This window comes from Prunus dulcis, chromosome 1 (assembly GCF_902201215.1).
Source record: "Prunus dulcis chromosome 1, ALMONDv2, whole genome shotgun sequence".
NCBI classification, from domain to species: domain Eukaryota; kingdom Viridiplantae; phylum Streptophyta; class Magnoliopsida; order Rosales; family Rosaceae; genus Prunus; species Prunus dulcis.
The window spans coordinates 11,787,601-11,801,139 of NC_047650.1; the positions used below are offsets into that span (position 1 = coordinate 11,787,601).

The following is a 13,539-nucleotide window of genomic DNA, read 5'->3' on the forward strand; positions in this document are numbered from 1 at the left end:
ATGGCTTCCTCTTCTTCCTGCCCAAATTATTTCAATTTAAATGATGCTCCCACAACAACCAGTGACGCCAAAGTTTGGCGTCCATCCTTTGTATCCCAAAATCGTCATCTCACAGTTAATGATTCTGTGATGATGAATGATGCTACTGCTGTCATAGTAGCTAGGAATTTCATTATTCCAATGGATGAAATGTTGTTGACAGGGAGGTCTGAGGAAGAGGCTATTGATGACTCAATGGCTTTTAGCATTCAGAGTGCTGCTTCTGTTTCTAACATGGCTGATCGTTTGCGTGCTAGAGCAAACGAGGTTCAGAAGTAACAACTGAAAATTCGTCTCTTCAAAGAATGCTTCATGAGTCTCAACAGGAGGTTGAGAAACTTAAAGGAGAGAATAATGCCTTGTTGAAACTGGTGAGTTCGTACTCTGTTGATACACTGAGAAGGCTAGACATGCTGCAGGTCTCCAATGAAAGAATTTTGGGAGACCACGAGAGGCTCATGGCTAAGCTTAAGAGGCGCCGTCCTCTTCCTTCAGAGGCTTCCAGAACATAATGTAATTTTATAGATTTTACAGGGCCTGCACCTTCATTGCAGGTGGAAAAAATCTATATGTTGTATGCTCCTTTCCTGTTATAATAATTGCGCACATTCTTAAACTTGCACCTGTGGTTTTTACGTCTTTTCAAAATGACGGTTTGGAACCTTGTGCCTTATAGGTTCAAATAACCACATCAAATCTCTCAAATTACATATTTCCATGCATGTGAGCCCGGAACTTTTGGCATGGGCTAAACACAAACTCAGAATTTATTTACCCTTTTCAAATGGACATGAAATATGAATTGAGTAAAAGCCACGATAATATCGCAATATAGTAGTGAAGAGCATTAATTACTATATACCCACAACTTCAAGTTCAGGATCTCTCATATATTTGGATCCATGGGCTTCCGGCCCAGATATAATAAAATATGTGGGGAGCCTCAATATATCATTTGAGGTTTATATTGATATTATCCATTTCGTGGTGTATTCTAAACAACCAGAATTCACAAAATATATTTCTTCATTGAGGTGTCGGTTATAACAAAATCGAACTTTATTAAATTCATCATCTTCTTATGCCAAAGAAATATGTGGCGTACCACAATCTGCAATAATACCTCAAGGGTTGTCCATTTAACTGTTGGAACTTTAGGTTCTCAACACTGTTAGATTTTGAACTTCAGGCCAAAATCACATATTCTCATGGTATGGACATTCTTACAATTTTATATACATATTTCGGGACTTCAAACCCTTACATAATTGTCCATATTTTGAGGAACTTCTGGCATCTCATTTAATTGCTCATCCATGAGTTTAAGGAACTGCAGGTTCCCTTTTGTATATAGTGACGGTTTACCCAAAATGGTTAATATTTATGTATACGCACTATTCATATATCCGGTACTATTCATCAAGTCATGAATACGTATCTATTCATGTGTACAGTACATTTGCCAGTACAGTTATTATCCATGTGTACGGCACTATGAACCAATACGGTACTGTTACATCATTAAGGAACCCCAGGTCCTTATTTACATGTCAGGGATCAAGGACCCTTAAGTCCAATCACATGTTTACAAATATAGTACCGGAGAGACTGCCAGCTCTCATATTAATATCATCATCAAGGATCTTCAAGTCCTGATGTAATTGTATGATGAGGATCAAGGAACTTCTGGTCCTGATTTGCATACTATAAAAACTCATCATACCACACAATTAATCCATAAAATAAATTGCTTGTAAATAAATTATTGGTATGGACGATAAACCCGCACCATACTTTAAATAAATGTAAATGTGCGGTAAAATAAATTCATAAATTAAATTGCTTGCTGTATGGACGTTAATCCCGCACCATACCTTAAATAAAATTAAATGTGCGATAAAGTAAATTCATAAAGTATGAGGGTTAATTCCACATCATACTTTAAGCAAAAGTAAATTTGCGATAAAGTAAACATGCTTGTATGGGCACTAATTCTGCTCCATACATTTAAATAAAAGTAAAGGCATGGACGATAAACCCGCACCACCCTTTTAAATAGATACTGTTGTATGGGTAATAAACCTACACCATACAGTAAATAATGTACAGTAAAGTAATTTCATAAAGTATGAGGGTTAATTCCACATCATACTTTAAGTAAAAGTAAATTTGCGATAAAGTAAAGGCAATTATTGGTGGGTTCTTATCAACACCACGATCAAATAGTATAATATTATTATACTAATATATTAGTGGAAAGCTAGATATATCACGTTGGCTTTTCTTCTTTCCACCTGCAATCTGACAATAATCCTTTGTTTCCTTTACTTCCATGTAGGATTTTGCTTTCCACTAGGCTGATCAACTTGCTGTGTATCCCACTTTTCAATAAATATACTCTAGCATAGGCTCACTTTTTAGGCATGCTTGCTAGATCTCCAGTGCCTTGCATCAAATCAACACCGGCCTTTCAACAACTTTTAGTGGCTTACTTCCATTTTAGAAAAATGTTTCTTCACTGCTTTTTGACCATACTTCCTCCATCGATATCCATCATCAAGGATATCAACTTGGCTCCTCGTTTGAAAAGTATATCTAGCCAAGTTCAGGCCCCCCAAAGCTTTTGCTATGAGAAGAATTAATATTGGTTGTTGTAGTAGTGGGTTTTGGACTATTTGGAGCTCTGCATGGGTAGCCTCAATCACTGCAGGGTGATCTCGACTCGGTCCGCTCCTTGTGTCTCCAACCGTTGCTTTTACTTTTTTCTTGAATGCCTCATATTTCTCCTTAATATCTTCTCTGTCTTGAATGAACTCGCTGCCGCCAAAATCAGCATCTTCCTCTTCCTTCAAAGTCACAGCAGCACCACCATCATCGGACAGATACACATGAAGTTTCTCTGGCGGATAGTCCATTGCCATGGCAGATAACATAGTGTTCATCACCCCCACAGTCGGTTCCTTCTCCGGATCCGCAGTGCAGATGAACACATCAACAGCCGGGAGCTTATCATCGGCAGGCAGCCTCTCCGGGAACGCGATTCGCGAAACGGGACGCCACCGAGAAGACTGGCCGAGGAGCCACTCGAAGGATAGGAGGATTTCTGAGACAAACACAAGAAGCCATGCTACGGTGGTTGCTTTGGTTTTGGTAGAGTCTTGGAAGAAGAAGAAAGAAGCTCTGTAGTAAAGTAAGAAGACTAAAGCTATAGAGTGGAAGAATATATGTGTCTGGTTGATGACGATTGAAAGTTTGTGGACATGGCAGAGATTAAGGGGTAGCTTAGAAGAACTCTCCATATCTTCTTCTATTGTGACAAGAAAAAAAAATGGAGAAATTGAGAGAGAGAGAAGGTAGCATTGGATGGAAGGAGGGATAAGATATCTGGGTTTCATTAGAGAATTCAGCTGGTATTGTTAAAGCGAATTCGTGCTGATAACGTGTTATAAAACCAAAGAATTGAGGAGAGAATTTAGAAGCAGAGAAAAACGCCTCAGATTGATTTCTCTCTTCAGTATATTATCTATATCTTTAATTACAAGGAGGGGTGAACCCTTTTGTAGGCAAAGCCCCTTCCAACATGTGGTGGGCTCCACCTTATCTTTTACAACAAATTACCTATTTATCTCATTATTCAGACTTATAACAAATTTAGAAATTAAGGTTACAAGCTAGATTTTTTTTCGTAAAGTCGGTAGACATTATTTCACTTTCATCTTACCATGCCCGGGTTTTATCTCATAAAAGCAAAACCATAAATATTTGTATTTGTCGGAAAATAAATAAATAAATAAATAAAGTTAATTGAAGCTGCATGTTGATGATGGATCTGCACTGAGACAAAAAGACTAGCCTTTTTCTGAATCGTCATCGACAAATATTTCCGTCAATTCTAAGACTGTGAGGAGAGAGAAATTGATCGGCATCGATCATGTCGTTCTCGTTCTTCAAGCCGTCGAGGCCCAAAACTCCACAGGAGGTGGCGAAGGCCATCAACGACAGCCTCATGGCCCTCGACACCCAGACCGTCGTCGAAGTTAGAGCCCTCGAGAAGGTCTTGTATATATATATATATTTTTCTAGGGTTTTTGCTATTTTCATCGCCAATTTCATGCTTTCATTCTACGTTTCATCCCAATTTTCCTTTCCAATATCTAAAGTCACGTTCTTGCAATGAAAATGTTCTTGTTCCTCAATACATTTTCAAATTTTGTTATACTATTGGGCTAAAACGTGTGCTTGCTTTGCTTTGTGGGTGCTTGTGTGAGCATTATTGCACTTATCAATAGGCAATTGCCAACGGGGTAGTTTTAGATGGTATTAGTGCAAGCAAAACTGTAAGTTTGGAAGTGCTTTTCAAGTCGAGAATTGTTCATGAGTATGCAAATTTACTGGCTTTCATTTCCCCAACTTTGTCTGTAGTGGTACCACTACTTGTGAGATTCATAATCTAGTATGGTTTTTGAAGGGGCTATATTATGAAACTTTTGTTTAGTTAATGATTTGAATTTTTTTTCTTCTTTTATAAGATGCTACTTTGCTTATTATAGGCTTTGGAAGAAGTTGAAAAGAATTTTGGGACAATGAAGTGTATGGTTTCTGGAGATGGGGAGACCGAACCAAATATGGACCAAGTTTCGCAGCTGGCTCTTGAAATCTGTAAGGAGGGTGTTCTTGATCTTCTGATTCACAAGTTACCTATACTGGGATGGGAAGTAAGTTATGGTCATTTATATCATACTGTCTGGCAATGAAGCATTGATTGCACTAGATGATATAGTGTCTTCTATACAGGCAAGAAAAGATTTGGTCCATTGTTGGTCCATATTATTGAAGCAAAAGGTTGACTCTACTTATTGCTGCGCAGAATACATTGAGAACCATTTGGAGTTACTAGACTTTCTTGTCGTGTGGTAAGGTTATTTAATGCTTTCATGAATACTTATGTTTAAAACATAGATCCTTTACTTTTCTCCATTTGGCACAGTTTGGCGCTCTTCGTTTACTGTCATGTTACAATTATGAACTTACGGACATCATGTTGTTCATCTTTGCAATAAACTACAGTAAGCAGTGGTTTAGCAGATGCTACTTAACCTTATACTTCCTGTTTCGTGAGTGCATATGTTTTTCTTCACAATTTTGACTATTATAATCTTTGTTTTTAAAACAATTTGTGCAACTAGAGTGATCTTGTCCAAATTCTTGCTAATTTTGACACTTGCAGTTTCTTTACTTAAATTTGCATGCTTTTTTTATTGCTTTCAAGTGAATGATGGACTCATGCGTGCATCTTAGTGTAAATTTGGCCAGCAGCTATGACCAATGGGAAATTGTCTTAATGGTCGACTCATGTCATCATACTTTTTTAACTGATAGATTAGTATTGCATGACACTTATTGGTTTCTTTTTGTGAGCAGCTATGACAACAAGGAGATTGCCTTGAATTGTGGAAATATGTTGAGGGATTGCATTAGATTCCCTACACTTGCAAAGTAAGACATTCAAACTTCTCATCCTTTTCCCCCTAATTGTTGTTTGTTTGGTAGTGATCTCGCTAAAGTGGATCCTATCTTGTAAAAGGAGCTCTGCTGTTACTTTCCATTACAGAAGATTTTGAATGAATGCAAAAAAGGAAATTTTGAGAAAAACTAATAGAGCTGCTACCTTCTTTTGTTTGCTTTTTTCCACTTCTTTTTCTTTGTTGGCCGAAGTTAGGAAGGGGGAGGGGGTATTCTCACACACACACACTGCCAGTGCCAAGGTGCTGTGGGGGTTCGAACCTGAGACCACTGGCCTCAAGTCGAGGCTCTTTCTTTACCACTTGGCTAGACCCCGTTGGCGCTTTTTCCCACTTTTGAATGTTGCTTCTAGCTAGCAAACAGGTTTCTTTTGTTCACATGTTTGATTTTTGTAGTATTTTTTCAGATACGTATTGGAGTCTGCGAGCTTTGTGTTGTTTTTTAAATTTGTGGAATTGCCTAACTTTGATGTTGCTTCTGATGCGTTCTCTACCTTCAAGGTTAGAATCATGAGCTTCTTTGATGTTGGTCTTTTCTATATGTTGCTGCACTTTTAAGGCTCTATCTGTTCATTCGTATGTCCCTGAATTTGGCAGGATCTACTAACTAAACATGGAACAGTGGTATCTGAATTTCTGACTGCTCACTATGATGAGGTTTGTTCACTCTTTATCTTACTGTATTTTTCTGTACAAATCAAGTCAGTGGCAATCATAGCTGCATCACTTTTTGATATGTATATGTTGATTGAATAATTTAAACCTACAAAATCTGCTTGCCGGAGATGCTCTTTGGAGGGCACTTTTACCATCTGAATATCTGTTGTTTTGGGGACAAAATTAAGTTCTTGTTTTTTTACCCTGATTTTGTACACCTGCATTGCGCAGGCCGTGAAGAAAGCTTTCTTCACTATTGTATGGGTAGACTTGTAGTGTATATTGGTTTTAGCAATCTGATGAGAAATTGTTGTTCCAGTTCTTTGATCTATATGAAAAACTCCTGACATCTCCTAATTATGTGACCAGGAGGCAATCTTTAAAGGTCGGTTCTGGTTATCTAACTTTTCGATTTCTGCTGTCTAATGTTCTTTTAATCAATGAGATATGCTAAGGATTATTTTTTTATTGATTTAGCTTCTCTCCGAATTCCTTTTGGAGACTCCAAATTCTCATATAATGAAGCGCTACATTCTAGAAGTTCGGTACTTGAAAGTCATGATGACATTGCTCAAGGTATTGAGTTTCTTGTTGTTATTACTCTTTAGAACTTTGTTTTATATGACCAACCTATGGGTGCTACTTTGAAGTGTGCATACTTAGCTATTGGTTACACACCATTGTATTCGACCAAATTTTGGTGTTTGGTATATACTTTTAGGTGCTTTTCACCTGTTGTTTACTGTTGTTTTTTGTTTTCATATGACTAGGATTCAAGCAAAAACATCCAAATCTCTGCCTTCCACATCTTTAAGGTGCTTTCTTCCCCTCATTTTTCTCTCCTTCTCCTGCTCTCTCTGTGTGATGTGTGTGCTTCTATGTATGTCATTCGAGTATGGAGTGCATTGTGTAGGCTACTATTTGAACCTGCATGCAGCAGGGGGTATGGTGTGCTTAATGTCAAGATGCGTACTATTTGGTGTCCATGAGTTTATAAAAGTGTTGACTGGCAATCTGACGTTGATGCCATAACTTCTCATTTGTCCACTTCATAAAAGCAATGAATGAGATTGCTTAGGTTTCCTTCCATGGTACTTAATTTTTGTTACTTTTCATATTCATTATTCTGTGTTCTACATGCAGATCTTTGTTGCTAATCCCAATAAGCCACGGGAAGTAAAGGTTATCCTGGCTAAAAACCATGAAAAGTTGACAGAGTTGCTTGAGAATCTCTCTGCCGGCAAAGGTGGTTAACTCATTGCTTTTCTGGCCATGTAACTCCTTGTTGGAATTGGCGGGTGAAAGAATGAATTGTGCTTCCAAAAATATTGAAAACTTCATGTCGTTTTCGTCCCTGATGATTTGTAATGCTTTACCAGGTGATGAAGATGAGCAATTTGAAGAGGAAAAGGAGCTGATCATCGCGGAAATCGAAAGAGTAGCCCAACTATCTAATTTTTGATACAAGCTCGCATCACCTAGCTGTGTTTGTTCTGAATCCTGTCTTTTAACTTTCATGCTTTGCAATGATCTTCTGACAAGTTTTCCAAGAAAAGGGAAAAGCAATGCATAGAATATAATGCTTTCAATGCACTAGCAGTGAGTTGGGTGTATCAAGAACTGTATGCCCTTGTAATCTTTGTTGAATTAAAAGAGTAAAACAAAAAATCTTTTGATACACATGTTGTAAGAGAACTGAAAAATATGTATAAATGGTTGCCCTTGCTTGATTTATCAAACACCTCCAGTTTGGAGAATTCTACATGGACATGGTATTGGTAACGTGAGATTGACTTCCTCATTTTCTTTTGATTTTGAAAATATGACGACCTGGAGATGTTCTGAACAGTTTTAGTTGACTTTTTCTTCTTTTTTTCTATTTTTGCACCCTTTTTTTAAGGCTCTTGGAAGAGGTTTTTGCCTTTAGCTGTTATCTTATGCTAACCTTCATGTTATGTAGGGATTAAGCATCTTAATAAATAAAGTGTTTGTTAATAATAAGTGCTGTCCACATATAAACTAATGACAACTTTATACCTTACAGAAATAATTAATGATTAAGGACATCAGATCCTAGATGGATCTACTTTAAAACATGATGTCACACACTTTAAAGACACATTTATGGACAATTTGAAGAGACATGGACCATACTGATTAATTATATATTTTTCTATGTCCTATTAAAATTGTTAGATTCACAATTTTTGAAATTCTTATTTTCACAAGGATTTATAGTTCAAGTGGTTAAAGAGTATCATCTCTTCCTGCACCGCACACAAAGTACGAAGTTGGACTCTCCTATTTTCCAATATCGGTTGTATAAAAAAAGAAATCGTTATTTTCATAATAAATCTTTGTAAAAATAGAAAAATATCTATCTACTTTAGGGATCCTATTTTTTAGCATTTAAAACGATATATTTCACATTTTCCTTGCAAAATATTAAAGTAGATGACGTCACAATGCGGCATATTTATTTGTATATTTATTTGATGCTAAGTCGAGAGACCGGTTCATCTCGGACTCCGAGTCCGATTAAAAGCCTCGGAGCAAGAATCTCTCGAATATCGCTCTCCCTGTACCGGCAGGCTCTTCCCCTGATATAATTTCATCCCTAAAACCCCAAACAAGTTTCACCGAAATTCCAAGACCCCCAAATCTCCTCTCTCGCCGATGGATTTCTTCAAGTCCGTCTTCTCCGACGAACCGCTTCCCTCCGACGATTCACACTCGGACACCCAAAACGACGACGACCCGAACCCGGTACCGGAATCGGACCAGAGCCCGCCTCCGAATTCTGGTACCGGGGCGTGGAGCTTCGGAGGTCTGATCACGACTTTGGCCGCGAAATCTGAGTCCGTTATCCAGAACTATCGTCGCGATTTCGAGGAGTTTGGGTCTGGGTTGAAGGAGGAGACGGCGGTGATCCGGCAGGTGGCTTCACGCGCCGTCAGGGACCTTCCGGCTTCTCTCGAGGTCGGTGCGTCGGTGGCTCAGGAGTCGCTGGAGTCGGTGGGTAAGGCAATCGATGACATCGGGAGCACTGTGTGGAAATCAACGTCGGAGATAATTTCTCACGGTAGGGACGTAATCTTAGCTGATGATGTCGAATCTGATAATTTGGATGATAATGTTAATGATGATCATGAGATTAGTGGTAATAAGCGATTGAGTAGCAGTGGTAGTGATTTGAGAAAGTACAGTAGGTTTGAAGCTCAAGTGCGTGCAATTCAGAGTAATATGAATACTTATTTGGAGGAGCCTGAGGATTTGGAAAGCTTTAGGAGTTGGATATTAGGGTTTGTTCTGGATGAGAAAGCAGAGGAGGTTGAGAATTTGATGAGGGAAAATGGAGTGATTGGTGAGATTTATGGGGAAATTGTGCCTGGTAAGGTTGACAATGAGAGCTTTTGGGTTAGGTACTTTTATAGGGTGCATAAGCTGACGGAAGTTGAGGAGGCGAGAGCTAAGCTTGTGAATCGAGCAATTTCCGGGGAGGAAGAGGATTTGAGTTGGGATTTTGATGATGATGAAGATGTGGAGAAGGAAGAGGGTAATGGTTCCGGTTTGAAGGTTGGCACAAGTGGGACTGTGGAGTTGGAGAAGCAAAAGCAAGCTTCTTTTGAAGTTGCAAGGGGTAGTGATGATGTTGAGAGTGTTGAAATTGCTGCAAGGGAATCGGTGAGTAGTGACTGTGGGGATAAGGCAGGGGCAAAATTTGACGAGAATGGAGTGTCGGAGGGGAAGACGGATGGTGGTGATTCTTGCAAAGAGAGCGATGTTTCGATAGTTTCGAGCCAGCCCTCAATGCCTGAGGAAGAGGATCTTGGGTGGGATGAGATTGAAGATATTGGAAGTGGGGATGAAAACAAAGGGGATGCCCCGGGGAGCAGCACTAACAGAGTTGATTTGCAGAAGCGGCTCAGTACAGCAGAGGAAGAGGAGGATTTGAGCTGGGATATTGAAGATGATGAAGATGCGGCTATTAAATCATGACAAAATTATGGTCTCAAGAAGATCACAAGAGGTGTCGAGATAATTGTTTATTTGGTTGTTATACGTAAATATCTGTTCTTTGGAGTATAAGTGATTACAATCACGTTAATGTCAAATTTTATAATTCACTTCAATTAGAAGCCTGATATTCGTATCATTTGCTCTATATATCTACTGGAGTTGTTTGCACCCTTCATGATTTTGAGTTTTGGTTTGAGAAAGTTTTGTTGGTTTACCTAAGCTCTTCTTCATCAATCATTCTTCTAACTAGTTACATATATTAAACTCATCCTTTCAGGCCTAGGTGAAGTTCAGCACTTAAACTTTGAAACCTTCGAATTTTCTTAGGTTGGTCTTTAGTGGTAGTAGAAAAACCACACTGGTGAATCTTTTGCTCCGTCTTTATGCACATGAATCGCTGCCTCAAGCCAGCGAGCATTATAGATGCTGTAGTCCAAGCAAGTTCGTACCTGTGGAGTCATTCTATAGTGAATTTGATCATTCTATAGTGAATTTGATCAAACGGCTAATCAATTTGATCCATCAGTTAAGAGATAGGGCCTCATCTAAGGGGGCTTAGATAAGGCCTCACTATAGAATTCTAACTAAAAAATTTGTTGGTTATGATGATCATCGCTTTAGACAATAAAAGCATTTTTATATGTGATCTGATTAGGTAAATTACTTCTACCATAAAAACAATTTTGAAATTTAAAAAGCTAATCAATCACTAGAACAACCTCAACAACCAAGGTGCAAATACCAGCAGCAACCAACCACGGGACTCGGGAGCCATAGCTTGCTCCAACACACACCCCATTGGTTCCCCTTTATTGATTAAGATTTGGTTTCCTAGTTGATTAGGGGCTTCCCTTATTAATTATTTCTTTTTACAATTTTTGATTGAATCATTGTAAAACAACCGCTTAATTTTTGCGGTCTATTGGTAGCTAGTGGGATAAATTCTTGGCGAGCAGAGCAGGGCTTTGCTTTGCCAGCAAGTAGTGGGTTGGGCGAGTGCAAAGAAGAAAATGCAGTGTTACAAATCCAAGCTGAGTAACCAAATCCACAAACAGAAAACGAATCGAATAGACCAGAATCATGGGATATAGCACTCTTAATTTGGGCAAAAAGTAATAATACTAAGAAATTTGCATAACGTAACGTGCAAGACAGCTTTCGTCCAAAAAAAAAAAGAAAAAAAAAAAAGGTGCAAGACAAGACAGCTCCCTCAGCTGTTAGAACTATTTAGAAAGTAAAAAGGAAACAGATACTCTACATCCACAATGATTATGTTCAGGCTTGGACTTATATACTATGTCCACAATGATTGTCAGCCATAACCAGACTGCAGAGAGTTGTGTCAGCCGGCACAACTAATTGTTGCTTTGCCTCAGCATCCGCAATATAGTCAGGAACAGGTTCAGGATGTCAAGATAAAGGGTGATGGAGGCCCAGATGTACTCATCATAAGTAAAGCGCTTGATTAGGTTGTCGGTGTCATAAACGATGTACCCAGAGAAGATGACAGCACCAATGGCACCATAAACAGCATTAGTTGTAGAGCCAAGGGGGAAGAACATCTGCATAAAAGAACAACATCACAAAGTCAGATCAATACTTGGAGCATTTAGGGTATGGTATTATGTAACGTTGAACAGACAATAATAATGGGTTAGCTGGACAAATTTATAGCAAGACATCTGACCTGCATGAACCCGGTTACGAGGAGGACAATGAGGCCAGTAAACAAGACTGGTCCGAGGAAGCTGAAGTCCTTGCCCTTCTTAGAAGCCCAGAAGGTGTACGCGGTCAAGGATGCAACCACAGCTGAGGTTAGAACTAAGGCTTCAAGCACAATTGCTCCTGCAAGCACAAACATAATCCGTTAATAGTAATTGCAAGAGCTAAAAATTCCATAAATACGAAAAAGCAGAAACCAAAATAAACCCTATAATCATTAGCAGATTGCAATATATTATTGAAACATTCACAATGTAGGGTCACGAGACCAACCATCTGTATTAGCAACGGCCACACCCACTGTGACACTCAAACACAGAGTGAAAAGTCCAAGGAAGACAAAATTGAGGGGATGCTTCTGCTGATACACATGCAGGGGCCACAACACTGCAGCAAATTCAAATTTAGTAATAAGATGATGAGAAAATATCAATGTCAGAAAACAAAAAATGGATTACACAATTTTAAAGCAATTGGGTTGACTTCAACTCAATGTAATGAGAACAAATCTATCATAAAAAGCAGACATAGTTTAGTATCATATCAATATGAAAAATATTGCCGATGCATAAAATTCCCAATTTTTTTTTCTTGTAAGGATGTAATTGTAACCCTGTAACTGCATCATACATAATGACAACAGCAAATTTAAACAATATCCAAAACTAATCTCCATAACAAAAACGTTAGATCGCACCCAGAATAATCAAATCTGATACATTTTCAAATCCAGTACCAAATAATCACCCATCAAAAAACCAAACCAAAGAATAAGTCTCGACCTTTGGATAAAAAACCCCAAATCCCAGATCTACAAGCAATATCTATTCACATAAATATCAGATTGATGCTATTAAAAAAATAGGGGGTTTTGGTATTTGGATACTTACAAATTAAGGGAAGGATGGCGAAGAAGAGGAGAATTCCAGGGCTGCCCTTGAGGAGATCGTTGATCGGAGCATAGAGAACGGTGACGAAGGAGATGAGAGTGGTCAAAACCATCTGAGCGGCTAAGATTCCATAGACCTTGCGAATGAAACCCCATCGGAGCTGGTTCTCGCCTTTGCTTAGCCCTGGGTACAAGGTCTCCCCTGACTCTATGTCTACCTCCACTCCCTTGACGTTGTTCGTGCCCACCTCCGTGTACCCGTGCATCTTGTTCATTTTCTCTCTCTGTCTCTCTCTCTCACTTTCTCGGTGAGGAATTTTCTCTGGAAAATTGGGAGGCGAGAAGAGAAAGATTGTTGAAGTATGCGGGTAGGTTTGGTTTTCTTGTGATTGGTGGATAACAATTAATTAAACAAGAAACATATCGAGAGTTGGCTTTCTCAGCGGTTTCGCTAAAATGACAAGCGGGTATGGTTGGAACTCTCACGCCGTATTTTAACGCCGTTGGATTTTTATACGCGTTATTCGATTAATGACGGTGATAAGTGTTAAATATTTTTCTTTTTCTTTCTAATTATTTGTTTTCCTTCTACAATTTTTTTTTTTTTTTTTTTTTTTTTTTGTTGCTTACAATTTGGTGACAATCTCTATGAAAATTTATGTTTCTCCAGTTAATTCTAGCGTTAGAGGT

The 13,539-nt window shown here is 38.6% G+C and overlaps 4 protein-coding genes across 6 annotated transcripts; 2 read left to right on the forward strand and 2 right to left on the reverse strand.

Annotated features, from left to right (window-relative positions):
• Positions 1 to 2,519: 2,519 nt before the first annotated feature.
• On the reverse strand, positions 2,520 to 3,338 carry LOC117613937 (cellulose synthase-like protein G3). The gene has a single exon (XM_034342563.1). The coding sequence runs from the start codon at positions 3,336 to 3,338 to the stop codon at positions 2,520 to 2,522; it is 819 nt and encodes a 272-aa protein (XP_034198454.1).
• Positions 3,339 to 3,796: 458 nt separating this feature from the next.
• Positions 3,797 to 7,982, forward strand: LOC117615954 (calcium-binding protein 39). 3 transcript variants are annotated; one of them, XM_034345137.1, is made up of 11 exons: positions 3,797 to 4,093; positions 4,590 to 4,754; positions 4,834 to 4,952; positions 5,461 to 5,535; positions 5,969 to 6,062; positions 6,159 to 6,218; positions 6,538 to 6,603; positions 6,696 to 6,794; positions 6,989 to 7,033; positions 7,362 to 7,464; positions 7,598 to 7,982. In XM_034345137.1, the coding sequence occupies exons 1-11, from the start codon at positions 3,971 to 3,973 to the stop codon at positions 7,678 to 7,680; spliced, it is 1,032 nt and encodes a 343-aa protein (XP_034201028.1). In that variant the 5' UTR covers positions 3,797 to 3,970; the 3' UTR covers positions 7,681 to 7,982. The 3 variants fall into 3 exon arrangements, 2 of the variants coding, with proteins under 2 accessions (XP_034201028.1, XP_034201029.1); XR_004584083.1 differs by lacking the exon at positions 7,362 to 7,464 and adding an exon at positions 7,132 to 7,309 and having other exon boundaries at positions 3,826 to 4,093; XM_034345138.1 differs by lacking the exon at positions 6,538 to 6,603 and having other exon boundaries at positions 3,830 to 4,093.
• Positions 7,983 to 8,689: 707 nt separating this feature from the next.
• LOC117616393 (protein DOS2-like) lies at positions 8,690 to 10,413 on the forward strand. Its single transcript, XM_034345701.1, has one exon. The coding sequence runs from the start codon at positions 8,895 to 8,897 to the stop codon at positions 10,215 to 10,217; it is 1,323 nt and encodes a 440-aa protein (XP_034201592.1). The 5' UTR covers positions 8,690 to 8,894; the 3' UTR covers positions 10,218 to 10,413.
• An 895-nt stretch (positions 10,414 to 11,308) lies between these two features.
• On the reverse strand, positions 11,309 to 13,272 carry LOC117633446 (BI1-like protein). The gene is made up of 4 exons (XM_034367065.1): positions 12,851 to 13,272; positions 12,234 to 12,347; positions 11,926 to 12,083; positions 11,309 to 11,800 (listed from the first exon to the last, which is right to left on the reverse strand). The coding sequence occupies exons 1-4, from the start codon at positions 13,122 to 13,124 to the stop codon at positions 11,594 to 11,596; spliced, it is 753 nt and encodes a 250-aa protein (XP_034222956.1). The 5' UTR covers positions 13,125 to 13,272; the 3' UTR covers positions 11,309 to 11,593.
• Positions 13,273 to 13,539: the final 267 nt, after the last annotated feature.

Coding starts and splice junctions, on each gene's coding strand:
- LOC117613937 (XM_034342563.1), bottom strand. CDS start 3,338: ATGGAGAGTTCTTCTAAGCTACCCCTTAATCTCTGCCATGTCCACAAA.
- LOC117615954 (XM_034345137.1), top strand. CDS start 3,971: ATGTCGTTCTCGTTCTTCAAGCCGTCGAGGCCCAAAACTCCACAGGAG. Junction 6,063..6,158: donor ATGCGTTCTCTACCTTCAAG/GTTAGAATCATG, acceptor TGAATTTGGCAG/GATCTACTAACTAAACATGG. Junction 7,465..7,597: donor GAATCTCTCTGCCGGCAAAG/GTGGTTAACTCA, acceptor ATGCTTTACCAG/GTGATGAAGATGAGCAATTT.
- LOC117616393 (XM_034345701.1), top strand. CDS start 8,895: ATGGATTTCTTCAAGTCCGTCTTCTCCGACGAACCGCTTCCCTCCGAC.
- LOC117633446 (XM_034367065.1), bottom strand. CDS start 13,124: ATGAACAAGATGCACGGGTACACGGAGGTGGGCACGAACAACGTCAAG. Junction 12,084..12,233: donor GGCCGTTGCTAATACAGATG/GTTGGTCTCGTG, acceptor TTGTGCTTGCAG/GAGCAATTGTGCTTGAAGCC. Junction 11,801..11,925: donor TCGTAACCGGGTTCATGCAG/GTCAGATGTCTT, acceptor TCTTTTATGCAG/ATGTTCTTCCCCCTTGGCTC.